At 38.2% G+C, this 22,534-nt stretch overlaps 1 protein-coding gene across 1 annotated transcript in view; it reads right to left on the minus strand.

Annotated features, from left to right (window-relative positions):
• The window catches only part of UNC5D (unc-5 netrin receptor D), a 159,709-nt gene that overhangs the window by 51,087 nt on the left and 86,088 nt on the right, over nucleotides 1-22,534 (minus strand). The window contains exons 7-9 of the mRNA XM_065398784.1: nucleotides 14,944-14,976; nucleotides 6,203-6,388; nucleotides 1,140-1,517 (exon numbers count right to left, since the gene is read on the minus strand). Coding sequence (XP_065254856.1) covers nucleotides 1,140-1,517; nucleotides 6,203-6,388; nucleotides 14,944-14,976 — 597 coding nt within the window. The remainder of the gene's footprint in view (nucleotides 1-1,139; nucleotides 1,518-6,202; nucleotides 6,389-14,943; nucleotides 14,977-22,534) is intronic.

Genomic DNA, 22,534 nt, shown 5'->3' on the forward strand with positions numbered 1-22,534 from the left:
TGAACATCCAAATCGTCCAGGGAGAAACAACTGCCTTGAATACAATGTGGCAATGAAATATGAAGAGGAAGGCTGGAAATGGCATTTCATTCAAACAAACAGTAAGAGACAGGCCTGGATGCACAGAACAAAAGTTGTCAAGTGAAATCAAACTCTAGTCGAAAGTGAATCTCAACTCTAGGATCACTAGAATCCAAAAGGTGCCCAATTAGCTGGAAATAGTGGCATCAGGCCAGTTCTGACACACATTCCATTTCACAACTCCAAAAGGTGTAGTCAGCACCACATAAATGCACTGGCACAGTGTAATATGTTGCAGTGATGCAATCTTAATATCCTTTATTTGATTCTAATTTGGTTTCACACAGTGGCTGCAAGTTTAAAAAACTCCATTTCCTTTTAGCAACTAGCAAGCAGAGCTATGATGAGAATCTCACACTAAGTTACAAAGCTCAAAAGTCAGAAAGCAAACATCATCTATTAGTGATGCAAATTTAGCTCCTCTATTTCAAGCAAAGTTCTGATGCTCAACCCAGTACTGAGCTGGCAGTTAACTCGGAAGTGATGCACTATGGAGATGTCCTTTCAGAACAGAGCTAACTTAGAAGGGAAAAAACAACAACCCTGGAAAATCCAAAAGCAACAAACTAATTAGACCAACAGGTGTAGCCACACACAGTAGTTTTCATTCAGAACAGTGGCTCTCCTCAATGCTCTCTCATCATTATGATATCCCACAGATATTTCTGTAGCATCGTCTGTTCATTGGATCAGTCATTGATATAATTAGACTGTGAGGGACAAATTGGAAAGGGGAGTGTAAGACCCTGAGAGGAGCTCTATGGTGGGATCAAGAACCCGGTAAGAGGAGTCAGGAGAAGATGTTGGATTATAACAGCTCAAACACAATGCCAATTTATCAACATGTAATAAACCCTCATCTCTGAATTTGGCCCTGGTTGTAATCTTACTAAATGATCTGATAGTAACAACTCTCTTCTGTGTGAAAAAGATTCCTGTAGTTTTCACATTTCCCAATAAGTGAGCTCCTCTCTTCTTTATATAATGAAATGCTATACAGCAAAAGGGTTTAAGTCACATCTTTCTTGTATGCTTTCAAAAGAAAATGATTCACCCACCTGTGTTTGGCATCACTAAACGGCCACCCAGGTGGCCAAAAATGCCAGTCGTTCTCAGCTCACTTCTTGTTGAAAGAGATGACAGATTCTGAATGTATGTAGTTTTGTTCCTGGCATGTATTGTCGTGAAGCCTCTGTTGTTCCCATGGGGAAACGTTCCAGAATGTGCCTTTCCGTGATACTCGGCCCGCTCCGTCACCCCCAGGGAAACCATGAATGAACTCTGAACTTTGACCTTGATGTCTGACAAGGGATTAAAGAGTGAAGATTCTGTCATGAGCTCCTTATCCATGGGGTCCTGCAGGCAGATGGGTCCACTGTACGTTCTGCTCACTGTCAAGTCAGGCTGCATGGATGAGTTCAGAAGCAGGGAGTTACCTGATGAAAGGAAATTGATTGAGTACTCAGTTACCATTTTACAAGCAAGGGAAACTGTTATGTGCATAGTGGCTCCTAGAAAAATGCCTACATACCAGGATTTAATCTGAGTAATGGAAAAACAGGGGAGGGAGGTGGAGTTCCACACCCACACAGGGAAAAGTCTGTTTACCCACCTTTCCATTTTATGTTGTATCTTACAATTTCAGAGTGTGGCCCAGTGGTTAAAGTAGAGGGCTGGGTGTTAGTTGCAAAATCAGGAATAGAACCTAGGACTCCTAATTCACTGTATGACCTTGGGCAAGTCACTTTAACTGGAATTTTTTCAAAAGTACCTTAGTAACTTACAGTTGGGCTTGTGCTCATAAGTCAGTGAGGTGCTTTCAAAAATCCCCCCTTTCACCTTTCCGTGCCATGGTTTCCCTATCTATAAAGATGGATAGCATTTTCCTACACAAAGAGGAGAGTTGTGAGGCTTAATTAATGTTCGTAAAGTGCTCGGAGATCCTCAGATAAATGTCGCTGTACTAGAAATGCACAATATACTTTTTGCAAAGGCTGTTGTACTAATTCTTTTGTTATTCACTTTAGCCCAAATTATAGGTTCCTTTAGGGTACTAATTCACAGGCCAGTCTGGAAAACAATGGTGTCAGCTCTATATTAACTACAAAATTTTGGGCGCCTGACTCTTACGTGGTGTAACTCCTTTGTCTTTAACGGAGCAAAGCTGACTCACATCAGCTGAGGATCTGGCCCTTGATATCCATGGGCATCTAATGATCATTTGTTGCAACATATCCACCTCATATATTGGCAATAAAAAAACTGCACTTAGAAGATAATGTGTCTCCCTCTTCTGTTTGCAGTTAAACTTTTAAAAGCAATCCAGGCAATATAACAAAGAATAAAATCAGAACAGATGCTGGAAAATTATTCTGTTGGGCTTCAGAAATGTTAAAGCAGAATATTTTCTGATCTAGTTCCTTATCTTGCAATGAGCTCCATATAGGTAGATATGGGTAAAAAAATCCCAGGCCCACATGGAACCTCAGTCAAGTGGATATATGCAGGTGCCTAGGATCTGCTGTTACAAAGTCCATTGAAGGATTTGTGCTTCTTGCCAGATCAAGTTAAAACTTTAAAACAAGCCAGCCTCAGAGGCTAAGAGATGTCTATAAAAAGTACCGTTCTCAGAACACTTAGACTCTGAGATGCAAGGTTTTATCCTTGTTTTGATAATTCCTAGAGAAACGTGCATGAATTCATCACACTGGCATCCTCCTTCTGACCTCTTCACTACCACCCATCCAGCTTTCCTCTCGTTTTCCAGTGCTCTCAGAAATCAGAATCACATGTGGCAATGTCCCAAAGGAGATGAAACAATGAAATAGATCTAAAGTATACCTGAACTCTATGTTTTCTATGCTCCAGGCCGTGTCAAGGCACATGTAACCAAGGAGTCAAGTGTAAACCAAATGAAAACGTGTCTGAACACCTACTCTTTTAGTGAGCCTATAGGAAGGTATGGATTCAGGCTTGAAGGAAACTAGGTTGACTAGAAATGTGGGACTACAATTATGCAGAAAAGGTTGGCTCCAAATCTAATTCTGGGTGCAGACTGACTCAGAGAACACCAGGTGAAAGAGGAGGAGAATCGATAAATTTAAGGCCTCAATTTTCAAAAAGGACTTGTGATTTTTAGGTTCCCAACTTGAGACATTTAAAAAGCATCTGATTTTTCAAAAAGTGCTGAGCCTACCCACCCTTTGAAAATTAGGCCTTTTAATATGTCTTAAGTTGGACTGCTACCATCACTAATCATTCTCAAAAAGTGTAGAATCTGGATCCCTCAAAAGCTCCATTCTCACATACTTGCAGATCCTTTCATTTCAGTTTGGGTCAACAGATCCATGTCTAATCTGCTACAAAAACTTGAATTGCAGACAAATGTCCTCTGCAGTTCTAGCATCCACTGAATATTTTCCTCAGCGCCACTGATAAATAAGGCAATAGACACTTTAGCTGCTCATTCATTGTGGGTAATGACTGCTCTAATGCATATTTCTAACCAGATGCTGCTGCCTTTGGTATGATTTCTCTTTAGATGAAAATAAGCATAATTTTTAAGCCTTTCTTTGCGGCTCTCGGCATCTTAAAAAGGGGGGGGGGGAGTCATTCCCAAGACCTGGCTTTTTGGTTTTTCTTTTTTAAATGATGTTGCTGTCAATATAACACAGCAGCAGATATTCTTACTATATTTTCTCCAGCTCAGATGGTATTAAAGAAACTGGAGTGTATTGGATGTTTGCGTACAGCTGATTAGCTTTGAATGTAAAAAGAATTCCCAGCTACACCAACTCTTTCCTATCCAGAAGAAGGCAATTAAGCAAGTTGCACCATTCCTCAATTAAACACGATAGATAGATTAGATAAAAACTTCTAGGCTTCTCTAAGCATAATGTACTTAAAACCCTCCTACTGCTAACCTCCAGCGTGCTAATGTCAGAAGAACTAGACTCTTCCTCTAAATGGATTAGGGATTACTAAAAAGAGATTATTCTTAACTAGAAAGGTTAAGGTTTGGGGATATCACATGAAGCTGTCAACTGAAGAAATCAAATCATGAATAATATGGGATGGATTCTCCCTGCCATATTTGGGTCAAAATGATTCTCTGGGTCAATCTGCAACTACCTCAACATAAAACAGAGTTGCCCAAGGGCTGCTCTAGTTTACGCCATATGGCCATTGTTCCCAAAGACTGTTCAACAGCTAAAAATTGCAGATTAGAGCTGCTCTTTCCCCTCACCTCACATACCTCTGACATGTCCCTTACATCTTGGTATGGGAGCTGAGTACATTGGCTTTACTCCAGTTAAAGGTCACCTTTCCATACAGACTGATGCTAGGTTATGGCTTCTTTGAGCTACCTGTATCATTCCACAGAGCCAGTCTGGGGAGACAGAATCTGGCTCTATATATTTAGGGTTTCCAGTTTTAAAATTTATGCCAATAAAATCCCACCAAAACAATTTGCAAGAGATACACTGAGGAGGGGGGGAAAAAACAACAAGCCAGATGTTTTCTGTTTTTTCCAGTGTTTGAGAGAGGATTCTATAGTCCCTAGAGGTCTCTCTGTCTAGATTTTTATATCATGCTCATCACCATGTTATCCGAGTATCTGAATCTCATTCCTATCTGTGTGGCATTCTGAAGAAACTAAAGCTGTAATTGGCCTAAGAACAAAAACCACAAATCAGAAAATCATATATGTATCTAAGTTCTAAGAGCCAGATCCCAAAGCCACTCAAGTTAATGCAAAGACTCAAACTGAAATCAATGGAGTTTGGATCCAAGTCTTAAAACCTGGATCCACCAAAGCATTTAAGTTTGTGGCTAAAATATTTTAAATAGTGATTTATAGGTATGGCTGAGGGGTGAGGGTTAGAATACATGTGAAATCTCAGACTGTTTGGGGGCTTTTTGTTTGTTTGCAAGTATTCATTTTAAAAACTCCAACAACATCCAAAGTAGCTGCAACTGAACTAATGCATCCTCAAATATAAGAAACTGTCTGTGTGGGCATTTTTATGGTGCCTCTGACTGAGGTGTTCTGTGCAATATTAAAACCAAATCAAAATCTCCCACACAAAACCCAAAACAAGATTTTTATAACAAATTAGCTTCTTATTTCATTTGGAAACTCAATCTCAGATAATGTGGAAAAGATATTACAAATTATATACCACTCTTCACAGGCAACTTGAACTTCCAAATAAATGAATAAAATTCCTCTGCATCCCAAAGTTGTTTTTATTTATGCTCTGTGGAGCATGTCTCTCTTGGAAAGTAGAATATGTGTGTGTGTGTGCGCGCACTCACGCGCACACATACACCAATTGCAACATTTCACTTTCCTAAAGAGAAAAAAAAAATTGGGCCACTTTTACACCCACCCACCTACAATAAGGCCAGCATCTAGTTTAGAATACTGGTACCGAAGCAAGAAATACAAGTTTTTATAATGATCACCGCTTTAGTTCAAAATCTCATTTTTTTGTCCAAGGAAATATTCCAGGAAACCGACTGCTTTTTAGCATGGGGTTTTATTTATGTCTTGTAAAATCTACCAGTGACTTTCTAAAGTCCTTTAACAAAAAAACCCCCAAATAAATATATTTTCACAACTGTGCATCTTCGGCTATTCTATATATCTTAGGATATAGAAATTTACATGCAAACAATGTAGCATAAAATGCTTGGAAATGAGTTGTTTAAATTAGGAACATAACAAATGAAAATTTAACCACTTTCAGTTGGGAACCAAAAACAGAAGAAATAGGAACCGAGTAGGAATTTACTGAATGCTAACGATTTCTGCGTTTATTAGTTGTCAATGCAGTAGGAGAAGCTAATAATATACTCAACTTCTAACACACATACAGAGGGATAAACTGAGGCAAGCAGAGATTAGTCACTTGTCTGAGTTCACACAGAAATTGGTGGCAGAGACAGGAAAAGACCCTAGAATTCCAACCACCAGGCCCAACCCTTGCCACTAGACCACTCGCTTTGCTCTGCACAAGCCAATTCCACCCTCCCGTGGAGGTCTCATGCTTCCAGAGGCTGCATGCTCTTTCTCAACAGAAGCTGCGAGGGAAGATGATGAAATCACAACACTAACCTTGCCGGACTGTTTTAAAATTAAATGTCTGGAAGCCTCCTGTCAGCGCGGATGAATCAATCACATCCACCCCGTACTCGCTCTGGCTCCGTCTATAGAGTGTAATGCCGACTACCAGCACAGCTACAGCAATGACTGCAGCACCCAGGCCTGAGTACAAGGCAATGTCACTGGCGTTCTCGATATCTGAAAGGAGAAAATGTAGGCACCAGATTAGCGACACACACTCATATTGCCTCCCCTCCACAAACTGCCCACATGAGGATTGATTGGTGCATTTGGGAAGGTAAAAATTAAGCTGGGTTCAGACTAGATCTCAAGACTAATGTTTCTCAGTGAGGAATATGCTGAGATTTTTGGATGGTGTGTAGTGAGGGCTTGGGGTGTCCTCCTGCCCAGCAAATTGCCATGCGTGGGTGTTTGTTTAATTTCTCTTCCTCTCTTTCACTCTCATAAACCTTCACGATTATTTAACACACAGGGAAGGTGTTAAAAAAAACAAAACACAACAGGAGACAACTGGAACATCAGGTGTTTCCAGGAAATGGCTGGCACTTCATCTGATGTTTCCTGTGACTGGAGGGTTCAGCATTCGCAGGTCCATGAGTGAAGAGAACTGAGCGCAAATCTCATCCTAGCTTAGCCCCCACCACAGCAGTGTATTCCACAGGTCTGGGGAGCGGGGTGGGTACAGTGGGGGTGACAAGCATCATTCCCCATTCCAGCCTATTGGAGATTAAGGGCTGAGTTACATTGTCTTAGTAAAGAGGAGACTCCAGCACAACTATAGCAAGGAGAGGCGCTGTTAGGGAACAAAATGCCTCTTATAGAATCATAGACTATTAGGGTTGGAAGAGACCTCAGGAGATCATCTAGTCCAACCCCCTGCTCAAAGCAGGACCAGCACCAACATCAACTCTTGTCTCTCACTGGTCTCCAGGGACATCGGGTTTGGGGTTGAGCCCTGCTGCTCATCCAGGAGAGAGCAAACTTGATGGAATGATTGGTGAAGTAAAGATTTCATATTTCACCCTCTCCTGTGGGTTTTACTTTACTTTACCACCTCTCAAACACACAAGAAAGCTAAGGAGTCAGCCTACAGGGTTTGGTAGTGTCCTACTGAACTGATGGAATCTGAGCCATCATCGGGAATTCCTGCAAGTGCTCTTTGCCATTAAAAACAGATATGAAACCAAACAGTGCTTATGTATTGGGCTGCTTATGATGAAGTTTTTTATGTTTTAAAACTTTGGTAGCAGGTGAGGGTAGCCCAGATGAGACCTGCAATAACAGAGCTGTCTAGGTCCAAGTATGCATGATCGGGTGGGAGTTGAGACCAAGAACCATGAAATTAAATCACTTGGCAAGACACTTTGTGGGCCCTTAGATAATTCCCCTTATGCTGAACTTTGCTTTAGAGAAAGAAATGGTCATGTATTTACTCTGTAAAGCTTTTATTGTCTCACAAATATGGTAGGTGCATTATCAAATGCATATTGGAAGAAAGTGTATTATTTTAAACAAACAAATCCGAGTGAAAATAAGTAGGAATCGGAAATTCAGACCGAACTTTTCAATAACTGAGCAGTAAATAGCGAATACATTGTGAAGCATTGTAACAGCACAGAGGAAGAATGCAGTATTGTATAGAAGGCCAGTAGATGGCCTTGCACCACTTAATTCTTAGTCTGAGGGTTTATGTAGTGCATTCTCTTGTGCCGAGCTCTGCACAGGTAGGAATTTCACCCTCAAACCCTATACTATATGTAAGAACCAGATGGTCAGACAATTTTAAGAGAAATAGGACAGAAGGATGCTGATGACGTGTGTTGAGAAATTGTGAGCAGGGACCTAATTTGTAAAAGTTGCTTTTTCTGGTTTACCACTTAGTTACGTAAACTAAATGTTGGACACTTAACTTGCCAGGAACGCACACCAGCTATTCTGCCAAATGCTCCAGTGGAATACTGACAGCCCCCTAATTTCAAGGGAGCTGTACAATAGGAGCAACCAGCAGCAAAAAAAATTGAAATTAAGATACACGCTGCTTTAAGTAGGCTGAAGCAATGGGCTATTGGTTATCAAGCTGTCCTCTACAGAATCCAAGCCAAGTACTCAGAGATGTAAAGCAAACTCTGCTCACAGAATCTCCATTTACCTTAAACCGGTTCGCCTTGGATTGCATTACTCTTCACTACCCGCCGATCCGGCGGGTAGCAATCAGTTTTTCGGGGATCGACTTACCGCGTCTAGTGAAGACGCGGTAAAATCGATCCCTGATTGCTCTGCCGTCGACTCCGGAAATCCACCTCGGCAGGAGGCGGCAGCGGAGTCGGCGGCAGCGCGGCCGACTTTCCCGCGTCCTCACCGCTAGGTAAGCCGACCTAAAATACGCAACTTCAGCTACGGTATTCACGTAGCTGAAGTTGCGTATCTTAGGTCGGACCCCCGCTGCAGTGTAGACCTAGCCTTAGTAAAGAGACAGAGACTCTCAGGGCAAATCAGAGTGGCTGTCAGGCTCTTCCCTGGAAAAAAGCCTTATATTTACAGTGGCCACTCCAGAAACAGTGGCAGAAAATCTCCAACAAGTACATACTCGTGTACCTGAGTTTAAAGGGGATATGCCCCTAAAGATTTCTAGCTTGTGGTCCAGGAACATCTGTGAAGAGTTCAGATCTGTTGTATGAAGGGATTTCCCCTACTCTGGGTGGCTAATAGTTTCTGGGACTTTCAACATCCAACTCCACAAGGGATATTGTAGATGCAAAGCGATGTATTGAGGAAACTTAAACACTATAACACAAATTTTAAAAAAATCAAGGTCTTCGTAGAGTTTAATGTCCTGAAATGATCATTCATTTATTGTATTTCTATCAGATGCCACCTTTGTTTGACTTTCATAATTGCACAAAACATAATTTTCTTTTGGGTCAGAGTGTCCATATGCAAAAGAAGGCAGATTGTGGTGTCAGGGGAGATGTAGGCTAGGACATAATGTTGAAGATATATGAAGTACACTCAGTCATTCATGAAGATAACCATCAACAATCTTACTTGTAGATTATCATTTCTAGCTAATTAAATTGCCTCTGCAGCACAAGTTTGTGGAGGGTGGGTTTTTTCGGTACCTAGTTTCTGTTGGGATAAGGCTTGGGGCAGTATCTTCTTGACTGAGGCTCTTCTGTTGTGGAGGGAGTTCTTCCAGGAAGGGAGTTGCTCCAAAGCCCATTGCTAGTTGCCGTGAGGGGAACAGAGTGTCTCTTCTGAGTTGAATTCAGAATTCTAGCTCCTGGAGAGGGCCAGGACACACTGAAGGAACTTAAAGTGAGCGACTTCTGGGTAGGGTTCATTCTCTAGTTCTTTGCTAAAGCCGTTGGAGTTTAGTGTCTCTCTGATTGGACTGATGATGCTGGTCATGCCTCTCTCATTAAGCATTAGATTGGATTTTTCAGGGCTGTTTCAAAATTGGCTATATGGTGATGGTGTAAGAATCTGAGCTGCCAATCAGAGCAGCCTATGGGTACAATATGACCATGTTTAGCCTATGCTGTCAATGGTTTGACAATGTGCCACAAATGGGACTTTTAAAAAAGAACATTAGAAACAAGAGATGGTCAAATTATTCTTGTCTACACTTTTCTTTATTTTGTGTGTGTGTGTGTGGGGCGGGGGGGGGGGTTTAAAATCAGAACTAGATTTTTTTTTTTGCAAAAGTTTCTGTTTAGTTTATAATTTGTATTTTTACAAATCAAAATGGCTTTTCTTTATTTTTAAAATTTTAATATTTTTGAAGGGAAAAATATTCCTTTTCCAAGTAGCTCTATTAGAAATAAAGCTCGTGTATTACTGTATAAGTCATTAGCACTGGTTGAAGTTTTTAGAATTTCACAATTTTGATATATGTGTATGGGGATTTCAAGTTTCAGTGAAATAATGGCCAGAAAAAGAGAGATTTCTATCAACCTTTTTTTTTTTTTGTCATTTTTTTAGCCAGATACAGCTACTGAACATTTTTCAAGTTTCAAAGTTTTGCGATACAAATTTTCATCCCTTTCAAAATTTGCCAACAGAACAGCAAAAACATTTTTGTGAAAGGTGTATGATCCCCACCAATTTTTTTTTTTTTTTTGACCAGCAGTAGAAAGGGAAAGAGACAGAGCATGTATGTTTTAATATTTAGATGGTGGCAAAGGGGAAAAAGGGATATTCCAAGAGGTCCTGGGTTCTTAAAAAAAAATGAAGGAAGAAAAATATTTCTGGAACTACAGCTCCAGATAGTTAGCAATCTTTGGTCAGCTTCTTCCCTGAGTAATATTTTATTGATGCAGATGGAGAAGAATATCTCTATGACTAAGAACAGATCAGCTATAGAGAGATGCTTAAGAACAGATGTGGAAAGGAATATGAAATGATGCAAAACAAGGATGACTTTAGTCATCCTTAAGGTCATGATGTTTAAAAAAATAAAGTTTCAAGAAAAAAAAAGAGTCAGGTATCAATTTGGTGATTTGTTTTGTTTTTAATTTTGGGTGAAATCAAACCCAAGCCCACATAAGGTTTAAAAATATCTGGAAATAATTTTATAATGAGCATATGGTATCTTTATGACATTTGATTCTTTTATTTCTACTACATTTTTCCTTCCGCACAAACAGAAATTGTTGCTCTCTCTCATTATGTTAGGAAATGGATTGGCTTTCTTTCCTAGCATGACTGGAGAAGTTAGCATTTATTGGCAGCTGTCAGACAGAACAGGAAATGGAGGGAAGATTTAACCTGCTATTCAATAGTCAATATTTGCAAACCACCACTGTAATTATGGCATATTTTCTTAGGCAAGTACCCAGTTTTGACCCACGATGTGCCCAAACTTTTGCCATAACTACAATGAAAATGTTTCAAAGTCTGCTCACACCAGTTTTTGGAAAGTTTGTCATGCTAGAAAATTTACAGTGGAGTTTTGAGCCCATTTTATTATGAATTATGTTAGTGCCGAGAGACTCTCCCCCTCCCCAGTATGGTAGGTGACATACATAAACAGTGTAAAAGACATTTCCTGCCCCAAAAATCTGACAATCCAAATAGACGAGACCAACAAAGGAGGTATCATTATCCCATTTTTACAGATGGGGAACCGGGGCACAGAGAAATCATGAGACTTGCCCAATATCACAGAGTGGTAGAACCTGGAATTGTACCCAGATCTCCTGAGTCCCTGCCATTAACCACAAAAGTAACCTTCTTTCCTCAGTTTCAATCTCTAATACCAGGGTACAAGAAAGGAAGTCTACAAATCAACTACATTTCAATTTCTTCTCACTTATCTGTCCCCAAGCAATCTTTGTTGTTAGATAATTAACTCTGATACTCTATTCCTGAATTAACTTTTGTGGATAATTGGTATGTTGGGTAAGCCAGGAGATGTGTTGTTTATTATGAAACATCCTGGAGTGGTATATATCCCAGGGGGTAGAAGTAATCAGTTAACAAGTGTATGAGCTCCCCACCTCTACATTCCCATCCTTTTGAGAGCTACATTGACCAATCCAGTAGTTGTCTTAAACATATAACCTTTAAAAAGTATCCCTTTTCTACAGAAAAAAGTGGAAAATCTTAATTTGTTCCCTCCTCCTTTAAAATAGGTTAAATTCTGATCTAAAACATGCATACCGCTGCTAATAATAAAAATCCGCTGCTGCCAGAGGTGTAGAGCACAGGTGGCTATAGATGTATAGAACAGGAGTTCAGAAGTTATTCTTCACTGTCAAAACAGGATATGTAAAACTGAGAATATTTTAAAGAGCTGTCATATTTTAAACACTGTTGGGGTAAAAATCATTAAGAAAATCCCTCAGCTATGTTACTAATTGTAATTTATAATTCTTAATTCTTACATTATTCAAACATATTTACTTAGATAATTTACATTCTCATTTTCACTCATCTTAGACAATAAAATAGATCAGTCAGTTTCATTTTTGGTTTCAGCACAAGATTGCCATGTTTGGATTACAAGTGTTGAGGAGAATATTCAAATACTAATAAAAAAAGATTTGGAAAAAAATACTAACAGCATTAGAACAACAAAAACAATTTACTTTAATGAAAAATATATATTTTTAAAAACACAACTGGGACCTAAATTTGGTGGTTCTCTTCTTGGTATAAGTTTTTTGTTTTCTAGGATTCCTTATCTTTAACAAGATGTTCAGTGGTGGGGTTTTTTTGGCATTAGATGTGACCTGAAAGTGATACTCAGGTATTCACACAACTACTTCTTAGTCAGGGATGAAAAGACACAACAGCAAAACTACAAACAGTTAAGAATCAGAAGGGAAAAAAAGAATTCACTAAGTATGACAATTTAAAAAAGCAAAATGGTACTAATTTTGTTCCAAGGGACAATGCTGCTTATAAAAAGAAGTGTTTATTCTTTCATTTCTATTCAGAGCACTATTATTTGTTTCCAAACAACAAATGAAAATGAAAAAACCCAACACTTTAATCTCTTTTTCCATTCTCGCCTTTTATGCAGAATTTCTTTCCCTTGGGAAAATGGAGGTTCAAGAAAACGGAACTGTGGAATTTTTTTTACTTTGGTACTTTGTGTTTTTTTCCAGATGGGATTCAACTGAAAATAACACTTGAAGTCAACCAATTATTATTTAATGAACCGCATCTTCCTGACCCAGAGGAGGCAGTGACTTTCTTAAAGCAATAAGTTTCTATGATTTTGTTACAGGGTATGTGTTTGTGGTAATCATAACCAATATTTCACTCCATCTCCTGACACTGTTACACAATATTTATTGAAAGCATATTTGATGGTAATGAAGTTTCTATTAACTATGATTAAGTTTCATAAAGCACCTGAAGATAATTTAAGATGTGCAGGAGCAGAAAATGAAACATTTGGTTTAGTACATTAGGAAATGTAATTGATTAAATTATCTCATTTACAATAAGTGCTTTCCATGAGCCATGGAGGGCACACATTTCCTCCAGTTTGCCATTACAGTTTGTTAGGAGATATCAAAGATTTCTCTAGCTTTCATTCTCCCTCTCCCTTCATTTTACTCTCTTTTTGTCCCCTCCAGCCTCTGGAAACCTGTATCTCCATACGATCATTCTTTGAGCATGTGAAAGACTTAACAGATATGAAACAAGTCAAAGCCAGAGAACCATGTGTAAGGCTATTTAGCAGAACAGGTTGTTTCTTAATTATCTTCATAACTGATTGATTTCGCATCAATGATGATTCATGTAGTCTTAAACTAAGCCCCTGTTTTCACTGAACAGCAACAAGCTGTATTTATATAATGTACTTCTAGCCTCACAGCTTAAAGAAACACCATTTAATTCCCCCTAGGAGCCTCATGCACTAAAATTGACCCCCATTAAGGTTTTATTTTTAATAAATCAGAAATTAAAGCAATTTGATGGATTCTCTTTTAGGATCCAATAATTAAGAAGGAGGTGCATAGATAAAAATGCAACAATTGCTCAAGATAAGTTACAAAATAGATCAACAGTACGGGGCAGAACGGGGATGGTCCCATTAAGACAAATTTAGAAGGGTATGAAAATGCAAGCCAACCATGGAATGTTTTACAGTTTGCTTTTGATTTTGAATATCCATAGAAATATTTCATAATTGGAAAAAGCACAGAGGAAATGCTCTTATTCAAGGACTCTGTGCAATCCAAGCAATAAAGCGTAATAAGGATGGTTATGTAGGATACCCACAGAACTCCAATGTGTTACAAGATGAGAAACTGAAGGCGAAGTTCCTTCAGCCTGCCAAGAGGTGCAGCTATCTAGAAGGATAATTATTCTTCTTTATTATTACTTTTATTGCATCACATTTTTGCAACTAAGTTATATATCCTCAATATGTGTGGATATAATGACTATCAGTGATGAGATGCATTACGAAAGAATCATTTTGGTTAGAAATCCCTGTTTTTTAACATAGCAAAATACTCTGAACTGTGTTTACTGAACTTCCCTGTATGAAGCCCCATGAAAATTAACCGTCAATTTGACATCTAAAGGCTACTTTATGTATTCCTAAGAATATATACTTTGGGCTGGGATTGCCAAAGGATTGCCAAATAGTTAGATGACCAAACCTCAGTAAATTTTAAATGGGATTTAAGTGCCTAATTCACTTAGGCTCATTATAAAATGTGGCCTTTATATCTGGGAGTTTCAAATAAATAATATGCACATATAGGGACTCTTTCACTGGAAGAATTAAAAGAAATTTTCACACATTCAGACTCAGAACTAGTGCTTCTCAGAAAACAGATTTTCCCCCACAATATAATTAGGTCAAAAATATAATCAAAATATCTTCACTGTAATTCTGGACATTTGGGGGGTGTTTTTGTAAAAAGGGAAACCTGAAAACTCAAAAATTTCAGCTGGTTGGGCAAAATCTTTTGTTTATATAGACATTTTTCATTTGGTCCAGTTTTAACCATAAAACCACAACAGACCTCAAGAGAGCAATTCTAAGATAAGCATTACTGCAGAAAGGGCCCACGATTTGATTCATAACTACTGAAGAATAGTCACTTTTTTATATTTAATCTAAAATCTATGATTACTAAGAAGAGGCTTTTGTTAATCCATTTGTCTTTCATACAACTTTGTTTTATTTAGCTGCTAAACAAATAAAGCAGAATGAAAGAGAAAATGAAAAAATATATATATTTACAAGACAAAAAACAACTTACTTTGGGGTTTTATTTCATGAAGAGGTTTTTTATCTAAAAGAGAGAGAGAGAAAGAGAAAGAGAGAGAAAGTTGCACTTAATAAATTTACATGGAGTGTATCTATTTCCCATATCACTTTCTGTCTCGCTCTATAAATGAAATGTTTTCTCCTTGTTTGCTGACAATATGAATTTTTTATGTTGTCCATATATTTTCCTTCATCATTTAAAAGAAATCTCTTCCAAGGTATTTCTTTCCAGTCATTTCAGTTGGTTGTTTTAGTTTCTTTGTTACCTCTCTTGGTTATTTTACACCCACCCACCCACTTCACTACTCTTAACTAACTCCTGGCGAGCTCAGATGAAGTTAGTCAAGAATCATCTATATTTCTCAATGTAAAGATGATGTAATGAAATAAAAATTAAAAGGAAAACTGATTAATTATTAAATATTTGTTTAGCTATCAAAAGTACATACATGGTTAATATTCATTCTTATGTGCCTATATATGCAGCACACAAAAATACAAGCATGTGTGTGTATAAGTATATATTATACTAGTCATTCACACAATACATTAATTATTCATTGCCTTACCGATTTTAGAAATTACTGTGCTTATTGTCTTGTTATATTCGGAATGGTGCTGGTCTCGGTCTGTCTGTCTGTCTCTCTCTCTCACACACACACACACACACACACACACACACACACACACACACACCACTGCATTTTAGGGCCCACTCCTACTGCCCATATCTCACAGAATTCAGAGAGACTATCTGCGTGAGTAACTTTCATTAAAGTATTTTTTATAATCAGTACATAACTAAATTGTGCAATTCATGGCTGGAAGATATAATTGAGGCCAAGGGCTTAGTAGGATTTTAAAAAGACACATATGACTAGGATGAAATAATAGAGGTATGGGTATAAATCTATTTCTAGCTTCCTGGCATTGGGAAAACTTTCTCAATAAGTGAGCTACTCCATAATTTTCCATTATAGGGTTTCTTCCTCTGAAGCAACTGGTATTAGCCATTGTCAGGGTCAGGTTAACAGTCTAGATCAGTGGTTCTTAACCGGGGGTGTGAGATGCCCTTTCTGGGGGTGCGAGACATGTCAGATTTTTTTAGAAGGTAAATCATCGAAAACACAAATTAAGCACAGGCACGTAAGTACAACTACTTTGTTTCATCAAACCTATGTATTTATTAACATTAAACTTTTTAATGATTACTGTAATATACAGTAATATACAAAAAGATATCTAGGTTTAAGGGGTGCGAGAACATATGTTTTAGGTTTAAGGGGTGCGAGAAAAATATTTTGATTTTTGATAAGGGGTGTGAGAACATATTTTGAGAACCAAAGGGGTGCAGGCTGCAGTAAAGGTTAAGAACCACTGGTCTAGAAATTACCATTTGAATGCATGACAAAGACAGGAAATTGGTTGTGTGGTAGTGTCTGTTATTTTTATTGACAATAAAAAGGGTCAGTGCTACAGTGGTTAAACAAAACTAGTAAGGGAAGTCCACCATTATTCGTTTTGAAAGTCTCATTTTTAAGCCCTGTAATTAAATGCTGACCCCTATGGTACAGTTTTCCTTTAAAAAGCTTTATGATGGGAAATTGGGTGCACAGATGGTGAATGAACCACAAATCATTGAATTTGAGATGGAAACAAACATTCCCGTCCTGCAAACACAGATTACAATCTACAGTAGATCCTAATAGAAATGAAAGGAGTTCGGTGTTCTCCTCCTACTAAATGGCAGAACCAGAAGCCATTTGGCCAAATTTAACATGGCTGGCTGGCTGAGGTATGGAAAAGCAGAATGTTTTGGTGTTTATGATGCACTGGCAAAGGATGCTTGTAGTGCATCTGTTTGAAACCTGGCAAACTTTTGTGGGCATTGGGAAAAAAATCAATGTTTTTTTTCAAGATAAAACATGTAACTTTAAAGCAAATAGATAAAAATAAAACACACACACACAATCAATCCTTCTTGATGGATTCTATATATAAACCAACCAAGGAAACTATACAACAGAGAATAATAGTATGGAATGACCACTGAAATAAGCAACATATGCACAAGAAACTGACAAAAACTTAGGACTGGCTCTAACCAAAGTGATCTGTCATTTTTGCTTTCACAAGTCAATCTTTGCTTTTCGCAAGCTTGGTGATGCCATGGAAACCTTTTCTAATTAAAACACACACACAGTGTGTGTGTGTGTGTGTGTGTGTGTAAGTAAAAAAACCCATAAAACTCCACCCTCATTCTGTTCATGAGGGGAAGACAATCTGCTATCTAATTTTTAGAGACAGAGAGAAAATGGATTAGTGCATAACTTCTGCACTTGTAATGCCAACCAGGCATTCCCCATCATATTGTATCTTTACTTTACCAAAAAACTGGTGTCCTTTTAGGCAAGAAGACTAGGCGCAAATGGAGAAATGAACCTTCATTTAGTTGGCACATATTTCATTGATTTGCTGCTCTTGGTCTGAAAGCTTGTTTTAGAGTCACATCCTTATTGCTGGACCTCACAGGACATTTTTGTACCTCTGACAATTAACAATTTTTGAACTACAACTGTTCTGGTCTCTCCTAATTACTCTACAAAGTTCTTCACCATAAACTTCTTCTCCTGACCTATCCTGTATGAATTTGGCATTAATATATGTCTTCATGTCATGTTCCATGACAGACAACAGATGAAATTTTTGCACTTTGGCTATGACTGACTGGTCTGTGAATACTGCTAAAACACACTCACACTGTATGGTATATTACCACGCATACTATGGGGGAACTTGATATGGGTACTTGATGAGACCCCCAACACTAAGTATTTAAGAGGAGATTGGACCAAAAACGTATGGGTTTAATATACAGATAAATTCTGTGATACTGAAGTCAAATAGAATAGATGACCAAGAAATTATTTTCCAACGTTGTCTTCTATAATACTTATTTAAGCAAACATTTAACACAAGGTAATTTTAACTTTCCAGATGGTTGAAATGGTTAAACACAATCTGCAACTCATGTGAATTTGGAAAGCAGAAAAAATATTGTATTGCTGAAGGCAGGTTGATCAATCATTTGCCAGACATACTGTAGACTCCAGCAAAGACAGAAGGTGTGTATCAAAATGACACCAAGAATTAGGACTTGATAAGTTCATATGTACTTATATTTAGAATTCCTATTAATATGCCAGCCATGCTCATTCTACACTGCCCTTTCAATTATCAACATTCATACTAGTTAGCATTGTGTAAACCTAAAGTAATTGTACTCCTAATGGAAAGGGAAAAATGAATTCTAGAATATCACATTTACGTCAAGATCCAAAATGGGTTTAGTTTGGTAAATGTCAAGGGAATTTGAGGAAAAGGTTAGTTTTGTTCCCCATTTCTAGCACCTACTTTTCTATTAGGCTGTCTCCCTGACAAAACAACACAAGCAAGCTTCCAAACTTCCCCTGGGAGACATTTTCTAGTGGTGAGATGGAACAGTTTCCTGCTAATTCAGCCCCATTTTAACCCTACCAGTTTACTGTAATCATTCAGTCTCCCTCCAGGGTTTTTAGACCCCTTAAATAGCTAATATTTAGCCTTGCTGCTCTTACTTATTTTAAATGAGAGCTGTGTAAGCAACAAGTATAGGCATCTTCAGAAAACCATATTCACTCCTGTTTGTCCAAAGTTTGTGTGTTAACATGGTTTGGATTCATTTTTGTGGAGGGAAGGTCCTTAGTCTGTTACTTTATTCCTTGTTCCACCTCAAAGATTTCACTTCCTGAAGAACTGTTGTTTCAGCTGAGAACTGGACTCTCATGAAATCTACCTAAAGCCAACTGAGAATCAGATGAGCTGGGAAGGAAGGATGTATTTAAGGATTGAAAGATGGTTCCTCTATATCAGTCCCGGTACCTGCTGTCTGGGACTGATCCAAGAACCTGAGAGTTGACCCCCAACTGGTCACTGAAATTTTCATTTAATGAATGAAAGTTTGAAAATTCTTTCTAAGGATTAGAACTTTTCCTACCTGAAAAGATCTGCTAGGGGCTATATACTATCTGCAACTGAGGTTTCCAACCTTGCCTTTGTAAGAGTCCATACTTGTTAACCACAGAAATGTTTCATTTCTATTTTTGCCTCATGAAAGGAACAAAGTTAACAAGTTGTGCCTGAGATAAATAACCTCCAAGAGATTAGTTTTCTGAAGCACTGCACTGCATTTCCTTCACAATTCCCTATGGGACGTATAGCAGAGCTGGAAAGGCACATATTGGAACACGAAGGAAAATAAAAACCAGATGGAATAATTGCATCAATTCCTATTAGCTGAGAAAGCAATTATGGCCCTAAAAATAATTTGACATAACTATATACATACAGCATAACCCATAAAGGAGTAATAATATCACACTCCAAGATGAAAGAAACAAGAGACACTTAATATTTCAGTCTAATTGAACTAACACTTATGGAGATTCAAGTTTTGGAGCAAACACATGCTCCCCACCACCTGCCATTCCATCAAAACCAGGAGAGCAACCTATTTAAAAAATGAAACATATATTGGGCCAGAGCTGATCTCAGCTCCACTGGTATAAAACTGTAGTAAATCCTTTTAAATCAGTGGCCTTCAGTCTCCTCTCTCTTACAACAACTTGGCATCATCAACTTTCAGTACAGTTCCTCCTTATATAGGATGAGAATACTGAGACCAGACTTGAGCCCAAATTGTTCTACCTCAGATTCAACACCTAGGGACCTGTTTCTGACCCCAAAGTTGGGTTAGCAATCACTAGTGTGTGCAACAAAAAGAAATGTGCAATTACAGTTTCCTCAGCTCCCTTTTCTCCTTGCAAAAAGAGTAGAAACCATAATCTATACAACAAGAGATTTGCATGTAAATCAACCAACTATAGATATTTTTTCAGGTTAGGCATTAATCAATGCCAGCCGAGAATTTAATTCTGATCATTTAAATAATATCACTTTGATTTCAATACATGTGTTCCTAATAGTCTTTTACTTTAAACTCCTTTTAATTTCAGTAATCTAGTTTGCTTTTCACAATTCGTCCCATTTATCCTTTTCAAATAACTAGTTCATTTTCACTGTCCAAGCTGCACCAAACACTATACTAAATTTCATTTACTTGTGCTCATTCAAATACATGAAACAGAAACAATTCTTATCGTGACTCACTCCTAACAATGATTTAACAACTCCTCCCCCGCCCCAAGCATACCAACAAAGAAACCTCCAACTCATTCACATATTTTAAACTGATAAAAAATTTATTCACATAAGGTTTTTAACCTTATTCTCCCATCACCACCCAATTTTTCTTTTTAAATAAAGCTTGCATTGAGATCCAAAATTATTTCACAATGCCCCTTTAAGGTTTCTCATTCAAATTCTGTGTGTATACTATTTTACAGACATTGTAACTCATAGAATCATAGAACCATAAGGTTAGAAGGGACTGCAAGGGTCATCTAGTCAAATCCCCTGCCAAGATGCAGGATTTGTTGTATCTAAACCATCCAAGGCAGATGGCTATCTAGCCTCTTTTCGAAAACTTCCAGTGAAGGAGGTTTCACTACTTCCCTAGGAAGTTTGTTCCATTATTCTACTGTTCTTATAGTTAGGAAGTTTTTCCTGAGATTTAATCTCAGTTGGCTATACTGTAGTTTGAACCTATTGCGCCTCTGGTCCTGCCATCTTTTTTATGGAAGCCTTTCGAGTATTTGAAAACCACTATCATATCCCCCCTTAATTTCCTCTTTTCCAAACTGAACATACCCAGTTCCTTCAGCCTTTGCTCCTGTGACTTCCATTCCATCCCTTTGATCACCTTTGTTGCTCACCTCTGGATCCTTTCCAGGTTCTCTACATCCTTTCTATATACTGGTGACCAAAATTGGACACAGTAGTCCAATTGAGGCCTAACCAGTGTCAAGTAGAGTGGTACTATCACCTCCCATGACTTGCAGGCTATGCCGCAGCTAATGCAACCCAAAATTACATTTGCTTTTTTTTGCAACAGCATCACACTCTTGACTCATGAAAAGTCCTCTCTGCAAAAAACCGATCTGCTTCAGAGGCAGAAGATTTTTGCTATGCTTCAAACGATTTGTTCCCAGGCCTGCTCTATTTAGTTAATTACTGGCTAGAGTAAAATAATTATACAAAAAATTGAGTGTATAGAGTCAATGTCTCTTTAAATGTTAAGCCACATGGAAGTATTAGAATTCTGTGGGAAAAGGCAAGATAGTCTGAAAATAATTGCAGTAAAGTTTGGCAATGCATTTTTTCCTGTTTACGGTGATGCAATTAGCCAGATGAGGTAGACATTCTAAAAGTATTATTTGTATTGCAGTAGCACCAATGGGGCCCAGGCATGGACCATGATCCCATTATGCTAGGCACTCTACAAACACAGAACACGAGGATGGTCCCTGCCCCAGAGAATTTACAAACCAAGTAAAGTCAACTAACCAAACAACACACTAAATAAACTAGGTCATTACTGAACAAAGGTTGTTGCCATGTGTCAGCTATTTGGCAGCCCATGTGAAAGGAGCTGCTGGGTTTCTTTCCAGTTTTGTAGTTAGATAAATGTCCACATCATAAAACCACCATCAATGACATTAACTGATCCCCTTGCCTGGGAACTGAATGGGTCTGGGATATGAACTTCCTTTTATCCCTGAGAATTAGAGTTCCTCCTGGTAAGCACTGGGGCACATTAACAGGGTAGCAGAGTGAATAAGGCAAAACCAGCTAAAGCTGTATTATATCCATTCTGTGGATAAACAGAGGACTTGTGTCTTGCCCAGGGTTGTCAATATGACACCTTTCACTTAAATTTAATAAGAGAAAAAGTAAATACAGTGGCTGTGCTGCACTATACCGGCATCTGTAATCAGTGGACTTATTTGTGTCTTGGAGCATAAGTCACTTTAAAAAAAATATTATTATTATGTCTTTGTTTCTTGACAAGGAAGATGGATTGGCAACAGGTTCTTTACATTCTGAAGTTTCTTTGCTTTCAATCACAATTGTGGAATTTCCTCAACTCAGATCTCTGCAAAACCAAGGTGCTAATCCCTTCTAAAGGAAATCTGCTTTATCTTCAGGACCCAAAGCTACTGTGTTTGTAGCTGGTGGAACAAGTGGAAAGAGTCAAACTCTCTTTTCTATGAGATTAGGTAAAATGCACCATTCAGAACTGCCCAGATCCCAAGAACCTTCTGTTCCTGCCAATAGGACTTACAATCTGAAGGTACAGTCCATACAAATTCCAGTCTGAATGCTGTATTACAGGGTGCAGCAGCAGATGCATATATTACAGCTAAAGGTAAGTTATTAAGAGAAACTGAACTCACTGAGCACATTTTCAGTCAATTAACTTAGTTACCTAAGTGTGTGAGATTCACTCTGCAGAATCTTACAGACTTTTGTTCTTTGATATGGAAAATATTCCCACTTGAAGTGTGTCTGGTTTTCAGCTGTTGTTCCTAAATTTGAGAACTGTGACAGTACAGAAGCTAAGCAACAAGTCCAAGTTTATCGGG

This window comes from Emys orbicularis, chromosome 2 (assembly GCF_028017835.1).
Source record: "Emys orbicularis isolate rEmyOrb1 chromosome 2, rEmyOrb1.hap1, whole genome shotgun sequence".
Lineage (NCBI taxonomy): Eukaryota > Metazoa > Chordata > Testudines > Emydidae > Emys > Emys orbicularis.